This window comes from Fulmarus glacialis, unplaced genomic scaffold (genome assembly GCF_000690835.1).
Source record: "Fulmarus glacialis isolate BGI_N327 unplaced genomic scaffold, ASM69083v1 scaffold10090, whole genome shotgun sequence".
Classification (NCBI taxonomy): domain Eukaryota; kingdom Metazoa; phylum Chordata; class Aves; order Procellariiformes; family Procellariidae; genus Fulmarus; species Fulmarus glacialis.
This window is the reverse complement of record NW_009185973.1, coordinates 79,274-99,737: the sequence shown is the minus strand read 5'-3', so window position 1 is coordinate 99,737 and position 20,464 is coordinate 79,274. Positions and strand designations below refer to the sequence as shown.

The 20,464-nt window shown below is 34.5% G+C and overlaps 1 protein-coding gene across 1 annotated transcript in view; it reads left to right on the top strand.

Annotated features, from left to right (window-relative positions):
• Positions 1-338: 338 nt before the first annotated feature.
• Positions 339-20,464, top strand: part of ADAMTS20 (ADAM metallopeptidase with thrombospondin type 1 motif, 20) — a gene marked incomplete at both ends in the record, with an annotated part of 46,960 nt that continues 26,834 nt past the window's right edge. Inside the window, 12 exons of the mRNA XM_009586403.1 lie at positions 339-507; positions 615-736; positions 1,857-1,983; positions 2,639-2,849; positions 3,355-3,519; positions 4,229-4,393; positions 6,086-6,208; positions 8,010-8,117; positions 9,327-9,491; positions 9,713-10,003; positions 10,318-10,479; positions 11,926-12,102. Of these exons, the coding sequence (XP_009584698.1) occupies positions 339-507; positions 615-736; positions 1,857-1,983; positions 2,639-2,849; positions 3,355-3,519; positions 4,229-4,393; positions 6,086-6,208; positions 8,010-8,117; positions 9,327-9,491; positions 9,713-10,003; positions 10,318-10,479; positions 11,926-12,102 (1,985 nt within the window). The remainder of the gene's footprint in view (positions 508-614; positions 737-1,856; positions 1,984-2,638; positions 2,850-3,354; positions 3,520-4,228; positions 4,394-6,085; positions 6,209-8,009; positions 8,118-9,326; positions 9,492-9,712; positions 10,004-10,317; positions 10,480-11,925; positions 12,103-20,464) is intronic.

The window sequence follows — 20,464 nt, the reverse complement described above, 5'->3', positions numbered from 1 at the left end:
TAGAATAGGTCAGAAATATAGATAATAATTGTTTCCTTCTACAGTAGCAGAACCTAACCAAATTTAAAAGTGATGACTGCAGTCAACCTTTCAGCAGAATAAATATTAAAATTGTGTTGTTAATGCAGAGAAAATCCATGACAACTGCTCAGGTGAAAGTTACTGATGGCTAGGATTGTATTCATGCATTAAAAACTGTTTGATACAACTTTAAAGCATTACACACGGACTAAAATAAAGATAAGTGTTGATAAGAAGATATATTACTAAGAATTTTTATGGATAGAACCTTTTAATTAAATAGATGCTTTATTTCCAATATTTTATTTTACTTATAGCTTTATCTGATGTTCATGGAAATTTTATCTTGAATGGAAATTTTGTTGTAAGCATGTCAAAAAGAGAAATCAATATACAAGGAGCCATTTTTGAGTACAGTGGTTCAAACCATACGATAGAACGAATTAACAGCACTGATAGAATCGAAGAAGAGCTAACCTTACAGGTGCATGTTTACTTTTTTTATAAGTTTGAAAATTTGCTACATGATCATTATATTCATAATTTTATGTTGAAATTCACTGAAAAACAGCTATCATTTTATCTCAATTAAGGTTTTTTAATTTATACAACCCTGATGTGCGTTATTCATTCAATATCCCAATAGAAGACAGAAATGATCTTTTTACGTGGGATCCTTATGGACCCTGGCAAGACTGCAGCAGGATGTGCCAAGGTACTGTAAATTCTTTTGTCACCAGAATCAAAGATCTGATGGCATTTAGGAAGGGACTAGTGTTGAGTATCCAGATTTTTCACTCCTACTTGTAAGGAAGAAACCCAGCGCTCTCAGTAAACTTTAGGTGCACGGAGCCTTTAAGGGCAGAATGGCTTCTGATTTTGTTTTGCTCTTTTCAGTATTTATGCAATGCAATTCTATATTCAAAACTACATATGTGTTCCTTTCTTTTTAGCCATAGGAGTGGTTTATTAAAAAAAAAAGTTGAATTAAGTCTAATGCATCCTTAGAAAGCAGTATTGTATATCTACTAATATGTATTAGGCTTCCATTATCATATTTCCAGATGGTCACTGGCTGATTTGTTTCGTATCTTTTATGTATATTTCTTTGTCTTTTTTGGTTATCTGCTACTTGGGGTGAAGCTATTTGAAGATATTTTTTACAATTTTTTACAATTTTGTTATTCTATAGGCCATTTCAGTGTAAAAATAAAACCACAATATGTATGAAGTGTATATATAAAGTGTATGTACACAGAATTTTGATAGATGCTCCTATTAGCAGGTGCTAGAAATGCCTGTACTTGAGGCAGGAGACTGAGAGTTTCTTCTGGTTTAGAGTCAGGCTGTAGACATGCTCACATGCTAGAAAAGCAAAGCATCTGTCAACTGTGATGCTTCTCCCTGCACTCCAGATCTTTTAGGTACCTTGTGATAAATTTTCTGCTTCCTTAAAGAAAAGGATCACAACTTCTAAGTTAACACAGTGGTTTGGTAATTTGGTAATTAGCAAAGGACAGATGTGATGCATTTGGAATACTTAGCCTGATGAGTAAATGGACTGTTGCACTTTTGCAGTTTTCTGGAAGTTGATATCCTCGTGAGACCACTGTAGTACAGCTGGGAGATGGCAGGAGTGACTGGAACAAGGTTGTTCTCCAGCTGGAATGTAGTCAGCTGCACAAAGCAGCATGTTTGTACAGAATCTGCTGTATACAAAGATTAGTGTTAATGGGGTATCTTAGTTAAATTCCTAAATGATGAATGGAATCCATTAGTGTAAAAAGGCACTCTTATTTTAGCCTTTTATTCGCTTTGTTTTGTTCCTTTTCAAGGTATTCGAAGAAGAAGAATGACATGCGTACGTAAAAGTGATCATGTGGTAGTGTCTGATCAAAGATGTGAACTTATACCCACTGTACCAGATGTCTTTGAGGAGTGTAATACAGAGTGTGAATTAAGGTAAAAAGAGGTTCCTAACTGATGGAGCTGTTGCGGTCTTACATACTGTTGTTGATGGGGATTGAAACAAAATAATTCAGATTGCTTTATACTCTGTCCTTCCACCCTTCTCTACCTCCCTCATCCCTCCCGTCTCTCTCTCCTTTCCTCAAATCTATTGGTATAATGCGTTTATACATTAGGTTTACACCTCTGAATCTAAGTAGAACTAGTGTACTTATCTACTTTTTATTGGTAAAAGACAAAGTCTTTTTTTAGGATTGTGAATCTGTTCTATATATCGTGGTGCAAAAACTTTTGTTGCTGGGCAGAATACATATTTCACCAGAATTGTACCCACAACTGGAACTAATTTGAAACAGACTTGTGTTTTTGAACTGCAAGAAAGCCCACGCTGAAGTGTTCAGAGGATGAACAGTTAAAAGTATAGCTTACATTTTTCAAAGTCACCTAGGAGATTAAGACAAAAGATCCTTTAAATTTAAAAAGATGTTTTTAAGCCTATGTGTCAAATTCTTTTATATTGCTTTGAAAATTCCAGTCGTGAGATAGATTTTACAGTTTCATCTGTTCCCTAAAATGCATATCTGTATCTACATGGCAATTCCTGGTGCATTCTCTGGGTGCTTTATTCACCTACAGTTTATCCTTGTAGGTGGCACAATGTTGGCAAAAGTGACTGCACATCAAAGTGTGGCCCGGGGTATCGGTCTATAGAGATCCACTGCATGAAGTACTCTATTTCAAAAGGACTCAGTGCCCCGGTGGATGATAAGTACTGTGCTGATCAGCAGAAACCGCCAACCAGAGAGCCCTGCCATGGTGACTGTACGTTAACAAGTTGGCACTACACAGAATGGTCAGAGGTACAAATTCAAAACCTTATAATTGTTCTTGTTAGCATTCATATAAAATTTATATTTTTAGTTTAACTAACTAAAAGAAAATAATGTTTGACAAATGCAGAGTTGTAGGAGGAGCTAATACCAATCTTTATATTTCAGCAACTTCCTCATATTTTTGTAAGAAACTGTAGCTAAATTATTTGCAGCTTGGTTTTGGAAGTCAGCAGAGAAGATCTAGTGGTTAAAGGTGTATATTTTATTTACAGTCTTAATATTTCGTTCTGAGAGTATTTTGGAGAAAAGGAGTAATTTCAGCTTTAATCTTCATTAAAGTGTTTTATCTTGGAAGTACTAAACAAAGTGCCAAATTTATCTCACATGAACATATTAGCAGTCTGTGGATTAAATGTAGGATACATTTGTCCAACAATCATTAATGTCTTTCACCTTTAAGTCTGATAATGTATTTTGACCTGGTTTTATCATGTTGTGTTTCCTTTTTCATAATATTGTCTATACGCTGCAGTGTTCCAGGAGCTGTGAAAGAGGTGTCAGAACCAGAGAAGCTTTTTGTATGAACAATTTGGGTCGTCATCTTCCTGACAGAGAATGCCAGGAACTTTCAAGAGTTGTAACACAGAGCTGCAATGAATTCTTATGTCCAAGCTGGTCTGTTAGTGAGTGGAGCGAGGTAATGAACCATGTACAACTTAAGACGCCTTTGGTCCTGGTCATTGATATTAAAATAAGCTGCTTTAAATGTTTGGTTATTTTGTTCTGGCTATTTTGGGCCACATGAAAATAAAAATTCTGAAGTCCTAGGGTTTGGCTGATATACATCCCAGATGTACAAATGGCATGATGACTTCTGAAAAACACACCTAGAATTTATTTTTCTGTGAAATTTTGTTACATTAACATGAGGTAGTGAAGCTACTTAAAGTAAATCTATCTACAGTAATATTTATACCTTCCTTTTTTATGAAGCAATGAGAACCATCCAGCCAACTGAAGAACAGAATTATATCTCTTTTATTATAGATTATATGGGTATAAAAGAATCATGGATAGTTTAAACATTTTTCCTGTGAAAGCTGTGATATGTGCACTCATATTTTAATCAAGTATTTTTTATTCTAATGGAAATAAATGATCTGTACATTGTTCTCATATTTTTGTAGTTTTAGAAACTTAATAGTGATTCCTTTGTATTAGCATTTGGGTTGATGTTTACAGAAATGGAGAGTTCATAAAAGAACTAGTTTTGTTGGACTACTTACATTCATGGAATATTTTTGTTATTTATGTGATCTTGAAAATCCAACAGATTACTGAAAGAAAGTGAAGCCATTAATGCAGATTCATGTCTTTACAAACTGGTGACTTTAATAATTTTACAGTGTCCTGTGACATGTGGCAAAGGAATGAAGCATCGTCAAGTGTGGTGCCAACTTAATGATGAACAACTGAGAGATGATTTCTGTAATCCAAATGATAGACCAGAATCAATAACACTGTGTGAACTTCATGAATGTGCATCTTGGCAAGTAGGGCCTTGGGGATCAGTGAGTACATAAGGATTCCTGGCTTGTTTTCTAGTTCAGACTATGATCACAAAACAATACCTTTTAAACGTTTTAATTGGATCTTAAGCAGTTACTTTAGTTGAATTGATTCACATGTTTGTTTGCTCCTATTGGCTATCTAACCTGTAATTTAGGAACACCCGCATATAAGTTAAATGCCTAAAATAGTCATTGACCCTGAGCCTTAATATCAAAGATGCTTTTACACGTGAATGTATTACATCTCCAGAATAATGAAAATGTAGATAGCAAACCATTCAGATGAATGAGACAGGTAAAAGACCAAATATTTATAGGTGTGTGGGCATATTTAAGTGGTAGCTTTAATTAAGATCATAGAAGTGTATATGCTAATAATAGCAGGCAAAAATACTTAGTATTTTGTTGTTATGTTTTGTTTTGACCTTCAGTGATAAAAGATCTGCTATCTCTTTATGTGAAAGTGCTGTTGAAAAATATGTTCCTGTGTATAATGATGCTCATCTAATGTATACCAGAGTGGCTTCAAATTCTGGAAAAAAGTGAATTAATTTGCGAAGGAAACTTTTGTCACCAAATAGATGAGAATTAATTAAAAAATAATAAGGTACTCAATTTCATGGAGCTTTCATAAAACCAGGTTACTCAAGCCAACTGAAGTGTTGGATTATTCAGTGTTTCTTGGATATTAGTGACAATTCTTAACTGAATAGCAGCTGATTTTTTTTTTTTTTTTTTTTACATATAACCTGTTAGTAAAATACAGAATAAATATACCTTTGGAAATTAAGTATATTTTTAACTCAAACATTTATTTTGTATAGAACTTTTCTCATGTAACATTTTTTCATGTTAGAGATAACCACACTGTTGCCTAACATAATGGTGAATTCCTTTTGAGTAATCTTTTGATCACAAGGTGCTGGCTTTCCATTCCTACAAGTTAAATGCAAAAATGAAGTAAAAAATTAATGGAGTCCCATGATATAATTTTTCTGAATAAAAAAATCACCGTGTATGGCCTTGCTGGAATAGCTTGTACAAGCAATTTACCAATCCATGTCAGTGGAGCAGAGTTTTCCGTTGCAGTTTTTCCACCATACCGTCTGGTAATAGCTATTCACGACCTGCGTTTTTACCAGTATTTGTGCTTGAACCATAACACTTGTAGAATGGCATTTATGTCATAATATTTTCAGCCATCTAACATTTTAGGTGCCTTCTTTAAGTGTGCTTTTGTCAAACTATAGTGAAGGAAAAGACATTTAACAGCTAGTGATTCATTTGGAAACCCCTTACTCCCTTCCCCCTGACTTCTTCTACACCAGTTTTTATTGCTGACCGTGACATTATATAGCATGGATTGTCCCTTTGATCAGTTTAGGTCAGCTGTCCTGGCTGTGTTCCCTCCCAGTCTGCCGCCCACCTCCAGCCTACTCACTGCAGCGGGTAGAAGGGGGAAAAAGAGAAAGCCTTTATCCTGCATAAGCACTGTTCAGCAAGAGCCAAAATATTGGTGTATTATGGACACTGTTTAAGCACCATATGGTCTGCCATGACGAAAGTTGACGCCTTCCCAGTAGTCATTCCTGTTCATTCTAGAAAGAGTTTTAAAATAGAAAATGTAATTTAAAATTAAATTTGATTATAAATAGTGCTGTTTCAAGTCTGTGAAATTATTGACTTTAACAGTGTGCAGTAACGTGTGGACGTGGATACCAAATGCGTGCAGTCAAATGTGTTACTGGGACTTACAGAGTTATTTTGGACGATGACAGGGAATGTAATGCTGCTACTCGTCCTAGAGATAACCAAGTAAGTTAAAAAATACCTTTCAGTTGATTGTACTTTTTAGTTAAAAGCATCTAAATACAAGCGTTGTCTACTGACTTCTTGAAGGAACTTGCAGAAACGAGTTCTAAAACAAGAAAAAAATACTTAAACTATCTGCTTTTTTCCTGAACTTCAAATTTGGCCTAGGGAATTAAGTAAAAGAAGAGTGGAGATTGGAGATTTGAAAATTTGGTATATGATTGAAGGATTCCAAATGCCTTTGATTATTTGGGGGGTGAGGGGGAAGCTCCAACATGTAGAATATTATAAGGAGACTGCTTGCCATGATGCTTATTAATAGCACCTGACTGGCTTGGTATTCTCTAAAATTCCGCTTGTACATAGTTCTTAGAAGAACAACATGGTTACTTGAAGAAAGCTTCAGTTGTTGGAATAATACTAATTCAAAACTGTTTAGACATGAATTATAGAATCATAGAATCATTAAGGTTGGAAAAGAGCTCTAAGATCATCGAGTCCAACCATCAACCCAACACTACCATGCCCACTAAACCATGTCCCTAAGCGCCTCATCTACACGTCTTTTAAATACTTCCAGGGATGGTGACTCCACCACTTCCCTGGGCAGCCTGTTCCAAGGCCTGACCGCTCTTTCAGTAAAGACATTTTTCCTAATGTCCAGTCTAAACCTCCCTTGGCACAACTTGAGGCCATTTCCTCTCGTCCTATCGCTAGTTATTTGGCAGAAGAGACCAACCCCCACCTCGCTACAACCTCCTTTCAGGTAGTTGTAGAGCGCGATGAGGTCTCCCCTCAGCCTCCTCTTCTCCAGGCTAAACAGCCCCAGTTCCCTCAGCCGCTCCTCATAAGACTTGTGCTCCAGGCCCTTCACCAGCTTCGTTGCCCTTCTCTGGACACGCTCCAGCACCTCAATGTCCTTCAATGATTTTATGATTCAATATGGTATCAATATGATTCTTCACCTTTTCTTCTTGTCTCAGTTTACTTACTTCATCACTTCCCTTAATTTAAATCTATCATTTTTGAGAGGAAATGTTTACCTTTAACTGAAAGCAATTGGTGTCTTAGGTGCTATGTATTAATATGTTGATCTGGCCACCAGATTGATACATCTCATTTATATCCAACCAAGCTGGTAACCACATACCTCCTTGAGGGCATACTCTCAAGGAGAAGAGGGGAAAAAAAAGGATTCTATGGTCCAGAGTAAACCAGTCACAAGCTAGCACCCTTCTGATGGCTTCTTGAATAAGATTTCAAAATATAAAAGCCAAGTAATTGGTATAAATTTATTTCCACTTACATGTGAAAACACTGGGTTTGAGTATGCTTTGTATTTTGAATTGTGGTATCTGCTCGGCTGTTGACTGAAACTGGGCGATTTTGTGTTCTCAGTAGCTGAAGGTAGAAAGGACAGGACAGCACAGCCACTATCTTCACTCAGTTCTTCTGTACTGCATGTGGCTATGGCACAGGACACAGTAATGTCTATACCCCTTGTCTCCAGCAAGTTGCCCAACACAGTTCTTTCTCAAAGTGTAAATATTATTAGTTATTACTAATACAGTTTTAACATCAAATAAATTTTCTGTGCCTCTCAATTTGAAACAAAACAAAACAATTTATTCAATGAAAAGCCTTTGAATAACGCTAGGGAAAAGTTAGAAAATGGTATTTACTTGTTAATTAATGCTGGCTTATTGTAATGGTAGGATCTATCTCTGTGGGAGCCATTTACTTTACATTTGGCTCTTCCTAAATGTATATTTTGAAAGCTTTTTTTTTTTTCTCACGCCCACAGGAATGTGAATTGCCCTCTTGTCCAGAAAATACAAAACTGTGGACTACGTCGCTTCCTCTAGTTCATGTGGGGAAGGTGACCCAATGGAGATATGGATCATGGACCCCAGTATGTAATGTAATAGTGGTCACATCTTGCAGAGCAGTCCTCCATTCCTTCACCTGTTTTTCCATGAAGCTCTCATTGATATATTTTTCAGACTGAAATCTGCTTGGGATAAATTTTAAAGGAATTCTAGCTTTATTTGTAAGAACCTGTTTCTTAAGGAGGAGATAGACGCTCCCAGAAAATTCTGTGTGCTTCAAATCTATCCAGGGAAAATAAGGAGGGGAAAAAAACAGGATTCTAGGAGCTGGGATTCTGAGCAAAATAGCTCTTACATGATTAGGAGTGTGCAAGGAAGTTTTTGGGGTTTGTTTTTGTTTTTTAAATAATTGATCAGTTTCTGAGTATAGAGAACATCTTTCATTCTAAAATATGATTTAAATCTTTTATGTGAATAGCAATATCAAACATTTCGGGTGTTTAAAGGTCTAATTTTACATAATTTGTAAAATAAGCATTATGAAAAACGGTTTCTACACAAACTGTTTAATGGAAGAGTTTTTGATTTTGATAGTGCTGAAAATTAGTTTTACTTGATAGCAATGTGAAAATTTAAAATTATCTATAAAAGTGTGGGTGTGTCTGTTAATCCCTTGAGGTTCTTAACAAAGCATATAACACAATTATATCTTTGCACAACTATTTTAACTAAATAGCAGTAAAGAGTTCATAGACTGAGGCTACTCAGAAACTCTTCACTAAATCCACCTTGGAATTCTCAGCTATAAAGGCATCAGAAGGGGCTCAATCGAGTATGCTAATATAAACTAGAATGGCAAATGGATTATGAATATCAGTTTTTATTATATCAGTTGATGTAAATATTGCATCACTGTGTAATAACTAAAATGTTCTGGAAGTTACTCTTTAATGTTTCTATTGTTAATAAATAAAAAAATTGCCTTTGCAACTGTATAATGATTCCATGTTATAGTTGAAATGTTACCTGTTCAGATTAGCTGAATTGCTTCACAAGAATTAAGGCCATGCAATTCAGTTCCAAGCCAATGGCAATTCTTAAGGCCTAAACCATCCAGCAATATTTCACTTTTCTTCTTGAATGCATGGCTCTATCAGTGTGAGATGGAAATCTGGTTTTCAGTATTTAATTCTAAAGTCAAGCTGATCCTAAGCTATGTTAGTATTTTAGATGCTTGCATGATCTTGTTTTGGTCTCCTAAAGTGCAATGAGCTTGGATTGTTCTCTGACAGTGCTCTGCATCTTGTGGGAAGGGTGATCGTGCTCGCTATGTGAGTTGTAGAGATGCTCATGGAGGAATAGCAGATGAATCTTTCTGTGCTCATTTACCACGACCAGCTGAAATTTCAAGCTGCTTTAGCCCATGTGGAGAGTGGCAAGTTGGAAATTGGTCCCCTGTAAGTATTAATTGTAATTTTTTTTTTTAGTGTGTCTATCTAGATTATTGGCCAAAGTCTCTCGTTAGAAATTGGGACTTCATTTTCTGTGCAAGTGAGAGTGGAATTGCATCCCTTGAAAAAACAAAGTCTATGTTTCTTATTGTCAAAAGTAAATATAAATGTATTTGGTTACTAATTATCAATGTTCTGTCACAAATGTTGGGTTAATTTTTGGTCAGTGCACAGTTACATGTGATAGTGGAATAGTAACAAGGCAAGTTATCTGTGTCAACTATCACCAACAAATCAACGAGAATTACTGTGATCCTGAAGGCCGACCTTCCAAAGAACAAGAATGTAACATGCCACCATGTCCACCATTTTATCATCATATTCCGAAAATACATGACAATCCAAGCCATTTTCCAGAAATGGGTTACCTTCCAGTACACCATCCACAAGACAATATAAACCAGTGGAACCATCCCTCTGTGGGAGGATATCAGTGGAGAACTGGACCCTGGGGAGCAGTAAGAATTTTTTTTTAATATATTAATTTGTTCTTTCACATGTGTGTTAACATTTCTGGAAATGTTACTGCAGTAGAGATTTGGTCAAAAGAGAAGCACATTTATTTTAAAAAATATTATTATTATAAAGAATATGGAAAACAATTTTTCTGTGATTTCAACTTTAAAATACTTCTACATAGTAGTAATTTTTATTTGAAAATTTCAGTTTTGAAAGTTAACATTTAAAAAATAGTAATTTTAAGTTTTAACCAGCATATTTTACTTTTTTCTGATTATGCAATAGTGATACATATGTTTACATGTTTTGGTAGTGCTCTAGTACTTGTGCAGGTGGATTTCACCGTCGAGTTGTAGTATGTCAAGATGAGGAAGGAAGAAGTGCTAGTTATTGTGATGAGGCAACAAAACCTCCAGAGTCAAGACACTGTGATTCTGGACCCTGCCCACGATGGAACTATGGGAACTGGGGAGAAGTAAGATCATTTCACTTTCAAAGAGAAACATTATTTACCACATAAGCTTAGAAATAGTAACATAATTATTTGACTGTGAACGGAACTGAGCACCATTTTTTTACTTATTTGAACAGAATGAGTTTCAACCTGTTTATCTAAACTTTGTTCTTTGATCAAATGCAGAAATGTAGTGTAAATATGAGTAGTGTAAATGTACATCCAAAAGAAAGAAGTATCGTGTGAGGCTAAGGATGTACAACGTAAAATTGAGTGTTGCAGTAGCATCTTGAATCTTGAGACATACAGAATTATTTTCTCTTACAAAAAGATGAATTGTATGCAGAAAAACCTCAGTGTAATAGCTAGTCTAAGAAAAAATGAGCACAAGAAGCTATAAAGAAACTTTATTACATCAAATTTCATAGGTACTGACTAGAATAACTGCACGTAGTAGTATCTACTGTGTTTGTAGTTACAAATTAGAAGTATGAAGATAGGATCATGCATCTAAAACATGTGCTTGGGTTAGAATGTTTCGATGAAATATTATACAGTATTGGACAAAGAATGGTTTCTCCATGCCATGTAATATATCTTGACCACGTATTCTTGCTCAAACATTACGGAAAGAGTTAAAGCTGGTTAGTTTGGCATTCATTCTAATCTAACCTCTTGTGATTCGTGCCCTCTTTTCTTATTCCTGATACATCAATATCTAGAGCTGGGAAAGAAGAAAAAATGAGTGAATTTTTTATTTTTCTTTTTTTTTTCTCATTTTGGCTAGATCTAGCCATTTAATTCTCAAGGCTAGTCTGAGTGTCATGTTTTTTCTGTCCGTAGCTGTAGACTTGGGATCCAGTTAATGCAGATGCTGCAGTTTTTGTCTAATTTAGAATCCTCTGAAATATGGTAAAAAGCTATAAATATTTAAAAATAGTTTATAAACTCATTCGAAATGAGAATTAGTATTTTTGTCTGGTATTGTGGAATTACAGGAAAACTGAAACCCAGAAAACACATCCTATGAGTATTTTACACTTAATCTGTATAAGTTAGACTATGAGAAAGTGTGCCTAGTGTCTGAGTTTTTTCTGACAGGGAAAACTAGTTTTAGGACTAATTTCCATCTTTTCCTCCTATCAAAGAGAGATATATATGCACATTTATTCTCACAAATGGTTACTTCTCCTTAATAGAGTAGATTCTCTGTAACTGAGACTTTTTGTAGAAAATCACTTGATAAACTATAAAAATGTAGTTTGGTAAACGTTTTGGTGAGAGAATTGGTTTTTTTATTATATGAGATTAGACTGTAAGTCCTTATTCTTGAATTGAGTGTCCAGGGAGTATGAAAATAGACATAGTAAATAATAACATGTACTGATTATTGTTATATCTTTTTGGTTTAATGGTATGTGATGACTCTCTTAACAAAAATATTGCATATAAAATTCTGTATTTCAGTGTACTCAAACTTGTGGAGATGGAATAAAGACAAGACTGGTGATTTGTCAGCTTCCTACTGGCCAAATGTTGGGTGATCAAAACTGTGAAATTCTAGACAAGCCACCTAATATGGCACAATGTAATGTGCATTCTTGCCCTGGTGATGTTTCATGGCATCGGGGACCATGGAAATCGGTACGATAGCATTCGCTAATATTTTTCGCTTTCTTGTTCTTTCTGTCACTCTATTTCCCCTTGCCTTTTAAAAATTATATTATTTTATTTGATAACAGTGAAATAATAATGCATGTGGAATATAGTCTATATAGTTTTATTAAGCAATTGTTCCTGCAGTCATTGAATTAAATGGGAAACAGCCATTTACTTCAGTGGGAACAGTATCATGCTCTGTAAAATATCATAGGGAATATTTTGAAAATTACCAGAAATCATCATAGCTGATAGCAATATCTAATAAGTTGTTCTATTTTGAAGGATTATGATTTGATCTGTGTTTAAATTTAAAAGTATATGCTATAATTTATACTGTAGTATTATCTACATATTTATATTTGTAAAAAAAAAAAAACCTTTTTAGTGCATAACTTTTTTTCTAATAGTGTATTTAAGTATAAAATAACTCACACACATGTATATTACACTCTGTCATCAAACATTTTGCTCTGCATTACATGTACATTTGTGTATAAAAGTTTATATTTGTGGTTATAAAACAGTGACTAATTAAAGCTGTCTATGTATAATTATGTATGTAACTATAATATGTTATTGTCTACATGTCACTGTCTATTAATGTGTAAAAATGCCTACAATAATCAGCATTAATCTTTAAAATTGCCACTAGCAGATTATTAACATACTGAAGTAATCATAGCAAGCTTTACAATATAGAGTACATTGTATTTCCCAAGCTGTGAATTTGACAACAATATTTATTATTGTGCTCAATTCTAAGGAGAATAATGGCAATCAAAGGAGGTTGGATCCAGTTCTGGTTCCATCGAAATCAGTTAAAAACCTGTCATTAACATCCCTGGGAGATGGGCTACGACAAGTCCTTTTTTTTTATTATTTTTATTAATAAAATTATGTATTTGGTTCTTTGAATTAACATGGAAACATTTTTTAAAATATTGTCCAATTTCAACTTTAAATAATTTATTAGTGTTTATATAATCTATTCTAATTTATTGCAAATAGACTTTAAAAAGAAAGTTTGAATTAATAATTTACCACCGTTGTCTTTTTCTTCCACTGTGCAAAACAGAGTTTTGGGTTTGTGTTTAACAGACACCACAGTATCTTATTTAGCCATTAGCAAAATAATTAGTGGTGACTTGCTAATGTTTAATTAATGTGTCTACTTCAGGTGCTGAGAAGACAAGCAGGGCATTCAGCACACTGTTGTCTTTGAACTCAATGTTTGTTTTCCTTTTAGATAGAAAGTTATTCACAGCCTGTTCATTCCCTGAGTGATGCAGTTTGTCCTGCATTAATAGGTTACCTGTAAGCTATTGTAATGTATTGTAAATGTTACATATGGCTTAGTTTTGCCAAGATTTTCATGTTGGTTTATATCTCAATTGACATTAAAAGCCATTTTAATCCTTCAAAAACTAAGCTTAGAATGGAATCTAGTTATCAGAGAGAATTTGTGGCCTCTGTTTTATATATGATTGCAAGCCCTATGGTTATTCAGGAATAGTTTTAATTTCATCACACTGTCACATGGTGTTGTGCAGAAACAAACGTAGCAGATTCAGGAAATAAAAGCTGGCTCACATATTAAACATGCTGTCACTTTTTAGTAATTTATCTAGTTTGAATGCTGCCAACACACAAACTTCAGTTAATTCGTGTTGCTGTTAAACAGAGCAAAATTTATTCATTGAGGATGACTTATGAAAGAGCAGTAAAAACTTTAGTCACAGAAACACTGTTGTAGCCTAGCACAAATGGCTTGTTTAACCTTCACCTATGGGTGGAGTGATGTGATAGGCAGAGCCATGATCTCTTGCCAAACTATCTTATGCCTTTCTGGCATAAAATATGCTCTAATATAAGGGATTGTTAATGACTGGACACTCTCTGGAGGCTGGAGTCATCAAGGATGTCACATCTACACTTATTCCCTTCTCTATAAAGACAGCAAGAACCAAATAAAACACTATTTATATTTTTGATAAAAATATTAAGTGATATTTATGTGTCTGGACAGCAGTGCATTACACTGTTATATCTACTAGTGAGATTCCAATGTCAAAACTTAAGTAGAAACTGAAATGCAAGACTTCCCACAGATAGTGTAATTTGCCATAATAGATTCTGCCGTCTTTTACTTCTGGCATGCATGGCACACAAATGTAATACATGGAGAGGGTGAGTAGAAGGAAGGGAATTTCCAACCAATTGCTTTACCTGGAACAACTCCTTGACCTCCTTGAATTTTGGCCCTGTCTCTGGCCCAGCCAGTTCAGAAATGGGTACCAAAATTGCTTAAAAAACCTTTTCCTCATTCTGATGTAGCTTTGTCTAAGCCATATCTGAACTAAAAGCTTCGCTCACGGACTATTGCAACTTTTACATAGCCAGATAGTTTCCTCTTGGATTTTAGATTCCAGCAGAAATATATTCAGAAAAAGTCAAATTAGCTAAGACTAATTCAGAATCTTGAGTCAAGAACCTGATTCACCATGTAGAAGGTCTTCTATGCTCTTTTCCATATTGGGGCATTCTAACTTCTTCCACCTGCTATCACTATATATTTGAGGATAGAAGACTTTTAGCAATATGCCTTCTAAGTACATTTCTTTCAGTTTTTGATTCATTTTACACACCGTAATTAAAATAAAACATATCTTGTAAATGCACAATAGGGCAGTTGCAAGGAAGGCTCAGTTTATGATTTGAAGCCAGAATTCTGGTTGATGCTTTCTGCAGTTTAGCAGCTATGGGCTGTTACACCTTATAGTTTCTCTCTATGGCTACCGGAGCTGACCATTACAAAGCTTAAAGGCTATGTACTCCTCTGTTGCCAGTTTCTGCAGTTGTCTAAAGGGATGTGACGGAAGTAAATCTCAAATTCTAAAGGCTCGTACCACTCCAGGATGTTTTCTTAGAGATATTATGCATATTCAGAAACTTTGATTCTTTGAATCTTTGAAATTTTAATACAGTCTGGAATTTTCATATCATGATATCCAAGCCAGAAAGACACTCTGAAGTTTTACAGAGAGGGTGGCTAAGAAACACATCCTTTTGCCTGTAACTTGAATTTGTTTGATCTGGAGGTCATTGAGAGACTCTGATCTTTTTAGAATGTAGCTTATGTCTTCTGCCCTCTTAGTTTCGTGCAAGTTTCTAAGGGAATTTTGTTTAGTAAGAACTGAATCATGGTCTTCCCGTCCCCTCCCCCCCCGCTTTGTGTCAAAACCCAAAGGAAATGGAGTGGGTTTAGACCCAGTCCGTGCATCTTGAGGGACTCTGCCTTGTTTTAAAAGAATATTGGTGTCAATTCTTAATGTAAATGAAGTTGATAAATAGTATACAAACATTCCTAAATTGAAGCGTTTCAAAATTTGAAACATTTGATTTTAAGATTTCATTGCCTATTTGGCACGTATCTAAGTACACTACCTCTTTTTTGATATAAAAAAATTACAATACAGATTTATATATTTTGATATATGCGTATTAATAATGTATTTATAAGTTAAATAATACTTGAGGTAAATATAGCTGCTTATTTTCATGGAGTTGCACCACCAGTAAATTTGACCCATATATCTTGGATATTTTTCTTTTAGACTACTCTAGTTTCATTGGTGAAGGGATTGAGGCACTGATCCAAAACTTCATGAAAGAATGAATAAATTACAAGCTAAAAAGTATGGAAACCATATGTCACATTATATAATGTCAAGAAAAATTCCATAGCATTCTGACAGCTGGCTAAGAGTACTTTGTTCTAGTGTAGATTTTTATTTTATCCCTTCTTTCCACAGTGTATTATTGGGTTTTTGTGTTTAGTCCATGCAGTAAGACTTCTGGTTTATTGTATTAATTTTCATCAGAGTGGTTCAGGTTTTCTGACCCTAATGACAAGAAGTTGTTTTTTACTTAAAGCATGAAAAGAGAGAGTATTACAAATTCGTAAAGATACCATAATGTTTTAAAACTGAACCGTAATGACTAGATTTAAAAATTTTGTGCTAGAAGAATTGTAGAATAATCTATCTTAATTGAGTTCAAGAATGCTGCTTTGTACTTTCAATACTAAACTTTTTTTCCTTTGAACAATATTTGCCATATCCACATGCTTTCATATTCTTAGCCAAACAATCGTCTGTTACCTGACAAAAAGTTATCTTGGAATATAATCAAATCAACTGTTAGTTGGATCAATGGTTATGTTTAGATACAACAAATCTTCAGATACATAATGCAGATATATATACAATCTTGCAAAGTTTCATGTATAGCACCAATGTAAAGTAGCTATACTAGAGAATAAAATATTATTTTTAGCGGTACTTGGCTGGGAAATAATTTGACACACAGTGGCAAGTTAGGAGATTTCCAGTGCCAAAGCCCTGGCCTGGTACCTGGGCAAAACGTGTAGTGTGAACATAAGTTTTGTTTTACTCTTCCTTCTGCTGTTCAACAGGCGATAACTCTTTTACTCATCTAGTATGCTTTTCTTAATAGACATTTTTTATGGTGCTTTCACTTCAAGGATCATATTTGACTACTAACTGAAGCTTCCCTTTTTTATCTCAGTTTCTTTTAAGATTTTGGTATTTATCTCTTGGTTAAATGGTCATATCTTCTTTTCTAGTCTCTTTTTCTATGCCTCCTAGGTTGTTGCTGCACAACAGAAAACAAGTGTAAGTTTCCCAAAATTCCTGATACGTGTATGCTTTTACTGGCTGTGTACCCTTCATTTTATATATTTTCTTAAAGGTTTTATGGAGTGTGAGGAGGAATTACACTGGAGGAATAAAATAGGCTATTCATATCTGGGAAGACAATACTTTCCAGCTTCACATAGGCAAGTTTATTCTCATTTTTTGGATGACAAGAATTTTGATATATTTAGAAATTTGATTTTATTTTTGGTCCCCCCTAGTTTTTCAGTGCTTACCAAAACCCTTGGAGAGCCAGATAGCCAAACAGCAAGGTTTCTGCTTAGGCAGTTGGTGATAGCAGTTGATGTTGCTTTGGAAGCTTTGTATTTCATTAGGGCTTTCATTCTTGTATGAGTGTGGATAGCAACCTGAATTTTATCAGAGATATTTTAACCAGGTACGTCACAACTTGAAATATATGTTTGCTTCTCACCCTTTCTTGTTCCTCTAAAAAGAATACATAGCTGGATTACTGAATCCAGATTGTAACTGAGTGTTACCTAAAGGTCATTGTGGTAGTCTATTATCAGTAAATCTTCACGGCACGTTTGAAACCAGATAGCTTACTGTGTGCATGTCTTATCTGAGCAGATGCAGCATAGGAAGCTGCTGTACTTGAAGGTAACAAGTACTGCCACAAAAACAAAGTTATGCCTTTGCTCTCTACCAACCTCAGTTTTACCTCAAACGATCAGTCTTTTTGAGGTGTTCTAGTTTCCTCATCTGAACAGTTCCACATATAGTCATTGTACAACTTTGTTGCTAAGCACTACCAGTTACGGTTCAGAGCATAGCAAAGTTAAGGTCCATCTTGAGGTCTTTATTTTCTGTTAGATTTTCTTGAAAACATCTACATTTGGAACTTTATTTGAATACTAATGGAAGAGGATTTATACACTCTAGTGTGAGTTAATTGTAGTGCAGTCATTAGCACTTTGTTTTCTTACATTTGTTTTCTTAGCATATTGGGCTTCATGCTCTCTTACTTCACATTTATATTGTGCGTTGAGATATGATACATCCAGCTCTTTTCAAAGTTAAGACTTATGAAGGGTTTGTCCTAAAATTTTATCATGTACCAGTTGTGAAGTCAGATAATAACTGTAGAATTCTTTTCTTAATTACTTTAAAGTTTTTAGAGGTATTTTCTGTAATTAAAGGGACCTTAGATTAAAAGTGGACAGACACAACTTTCCCAAGAATAGTACTTGTGCAGAATGCTTTTTCGCTGTTCTGACACCATTAAAAGAACAAAACACTGACAACAAACTAGTCATGTCAATTGTACTTTGTTGTTAGTCAGGAAATTGAGTATCACAGACAAGTGTTCCACTAACTGTTCAAATTATATTAAAAAACTCCCACAAAACTACAATTTAAGAATGTTAGTTTTTCTGAGTTCTTTGGGAACAGTCTAAATCTGATTGTGCTGAGGTGTCTTTATGGTCAGCAATACAGGCAAGATTTGACTCTTACAGAAGATAATTACATTTTGTTTGTCTGAAATTTGATAAAATAAAGATTTCCTTTTTTTTTCTTTTCCTCACTCTTAGGATTTTTGTGTTATTGCATAAGTATTACTTGTGATTTCAGAGAAAATAGGCATAAAAAGAATGGATCAGTCCATCTTCTAAGTTACTTTTAAGTGTCAGAAATATCTTACTGCTATTACTGCCCTTCAGACACATAATGTAATATTCTTTAAAGTGGCTGTTTTTCTAGTTCTGCAGTTTTCTTTTTAGTTGCTCCAGAATCATTTCAGTGTAATTCTGTCTTTGCACTTGTGGAAGAAATCTATTATGACTTTTAATGAATATGAATTTATTTTTTAACAATTGACATCCCCTTCCAGTGTTGTTACTGCCAGGCATCCCATTGACTTCTGCAGGAGCAGAAGCAGCCCAAACTTGCATACATAAAATATTTATTTGTTTTCATTTTAATGCAAAAAATCTTGCTATGTATGATAAGTGCCTTCATTCACTTTTTCTAATGTATAAAAAGTATTTATATCTTTAAAGATAATCTTTTATATTAAAAGGGAATTCAGAATCAGTGAACTTGGTTTTCAAAACCAGCTTCAGTCTTTTACCGCTACTGCTGCTGCTGCCTAATGTCAAACTTCAGAATACCTCATTACCAATAGAGCACATTTATTTAATATCCCACTGGCTGAAATCTTAATGTTAGCATATGCTATTCATTTTTTAAAACTTTAGAAATGGAGGGTGCCTTTTCAGAGATAACTGATAACATGTGTCACTACCCAAATAATGTCATAAAACAGACTTGGGATAGTGGATTTCATTTAGGGTAATTCTGATAAAAATGAAAGAAAATACTTGTTTTCAGAATTCAAAAACAAATATTTGTGTACTGTTCATCAATTTTAGAGGAAATTTCTCCATTTTGGTGCTATGTTGCCTGTATAGCTTGAAATAATAAATAAGTTATAATGTATGTGTGATAATTTAATTTAATGACTGTGACTTGTGTCTGTGAAATACAGTTGCATTTTAACCCTTCTTTTTTATGCATGTTTTGTGGCTTTGTGTTTATATTTAATGTGTCCTTTATTAAGGAACGCTAATGTTTAAAGTCCTTAAAAAAATTTAAAAAAAAAGGGGGGGCGGAGGAGGGATGGGAACTAACCACTTTTGCTGAAAGTGAGTTTTTTTACCACTGAGTAATCTTTGTGTGGCAATGAACTTCATATGATATTTTAGTGACATTGTTTTCATGGGGGAAGCTCTTATACTTGAACAGAAAAAAAATATTTAAACATTGTTACATCCATTATTGGACAATTGGACTGGAACAGGTAGTTGGCTCTTTGATGATAAAGCTTCAAGATACTAGTTGTTGAACGTTTTGCTGGAGCTGTAATTTTATGGCCCAGTCCTGCTCCCACTTAGTCAGTGACAAAAGACATAGAAAACTGAGGATTATAACATAATGCTCAACTCTTAATCTCAAAGATATAACATAATGTTTTACATTCCTAAAACTCTTTTGCATAAGGAGGTTTGCAGAACTTTCAGACCCTCCATTTAGAAAGAGGACAAGTAAGAGAGAAGCATAGTCAAAGTAAAAAGAAACCAAACAGAATATTATGGAAGGGGAAAAAAAACAGGTGGTCTGTAATACCATTCCTAAATACGTACAGCCATTTAATGAGAATGAAAGGAATGTAAAGCTACTGATGTATTTATTTATTTTTTGCAGAGTTAGAACTTTCAGAAAAGCTGAAGGGTTCTGGGTGGTCAGATTCGTGTGAAAATCATTCTGAGCTGCCTGTATATATGTGGCAGTTTTGAGAACCCCAGTCACAACTCAGTTGGTTCAAAGTGTTTTTAAGACCCAAATTTAAAAGTTATTAAACGTATATTAAAGTATTAACATTTCCTAATATTTGTGAAGGTTAATACACAAATGTTTTGGTTACCTGGCATGGGTTACAAAATGAACAAAATGATGCATAGTTCTCTGTTATGGGAGTTTCTAGTCCTTTCTTTGAAAACTGGTAATTGTGGGAGACTGGCGATTCCACTAAGACAGACCGCTATATTGATCAGTATATGTTCTAGCATGCATCTGTCTATGGCCCTTTCACTTCAGTGAGAAGGAGG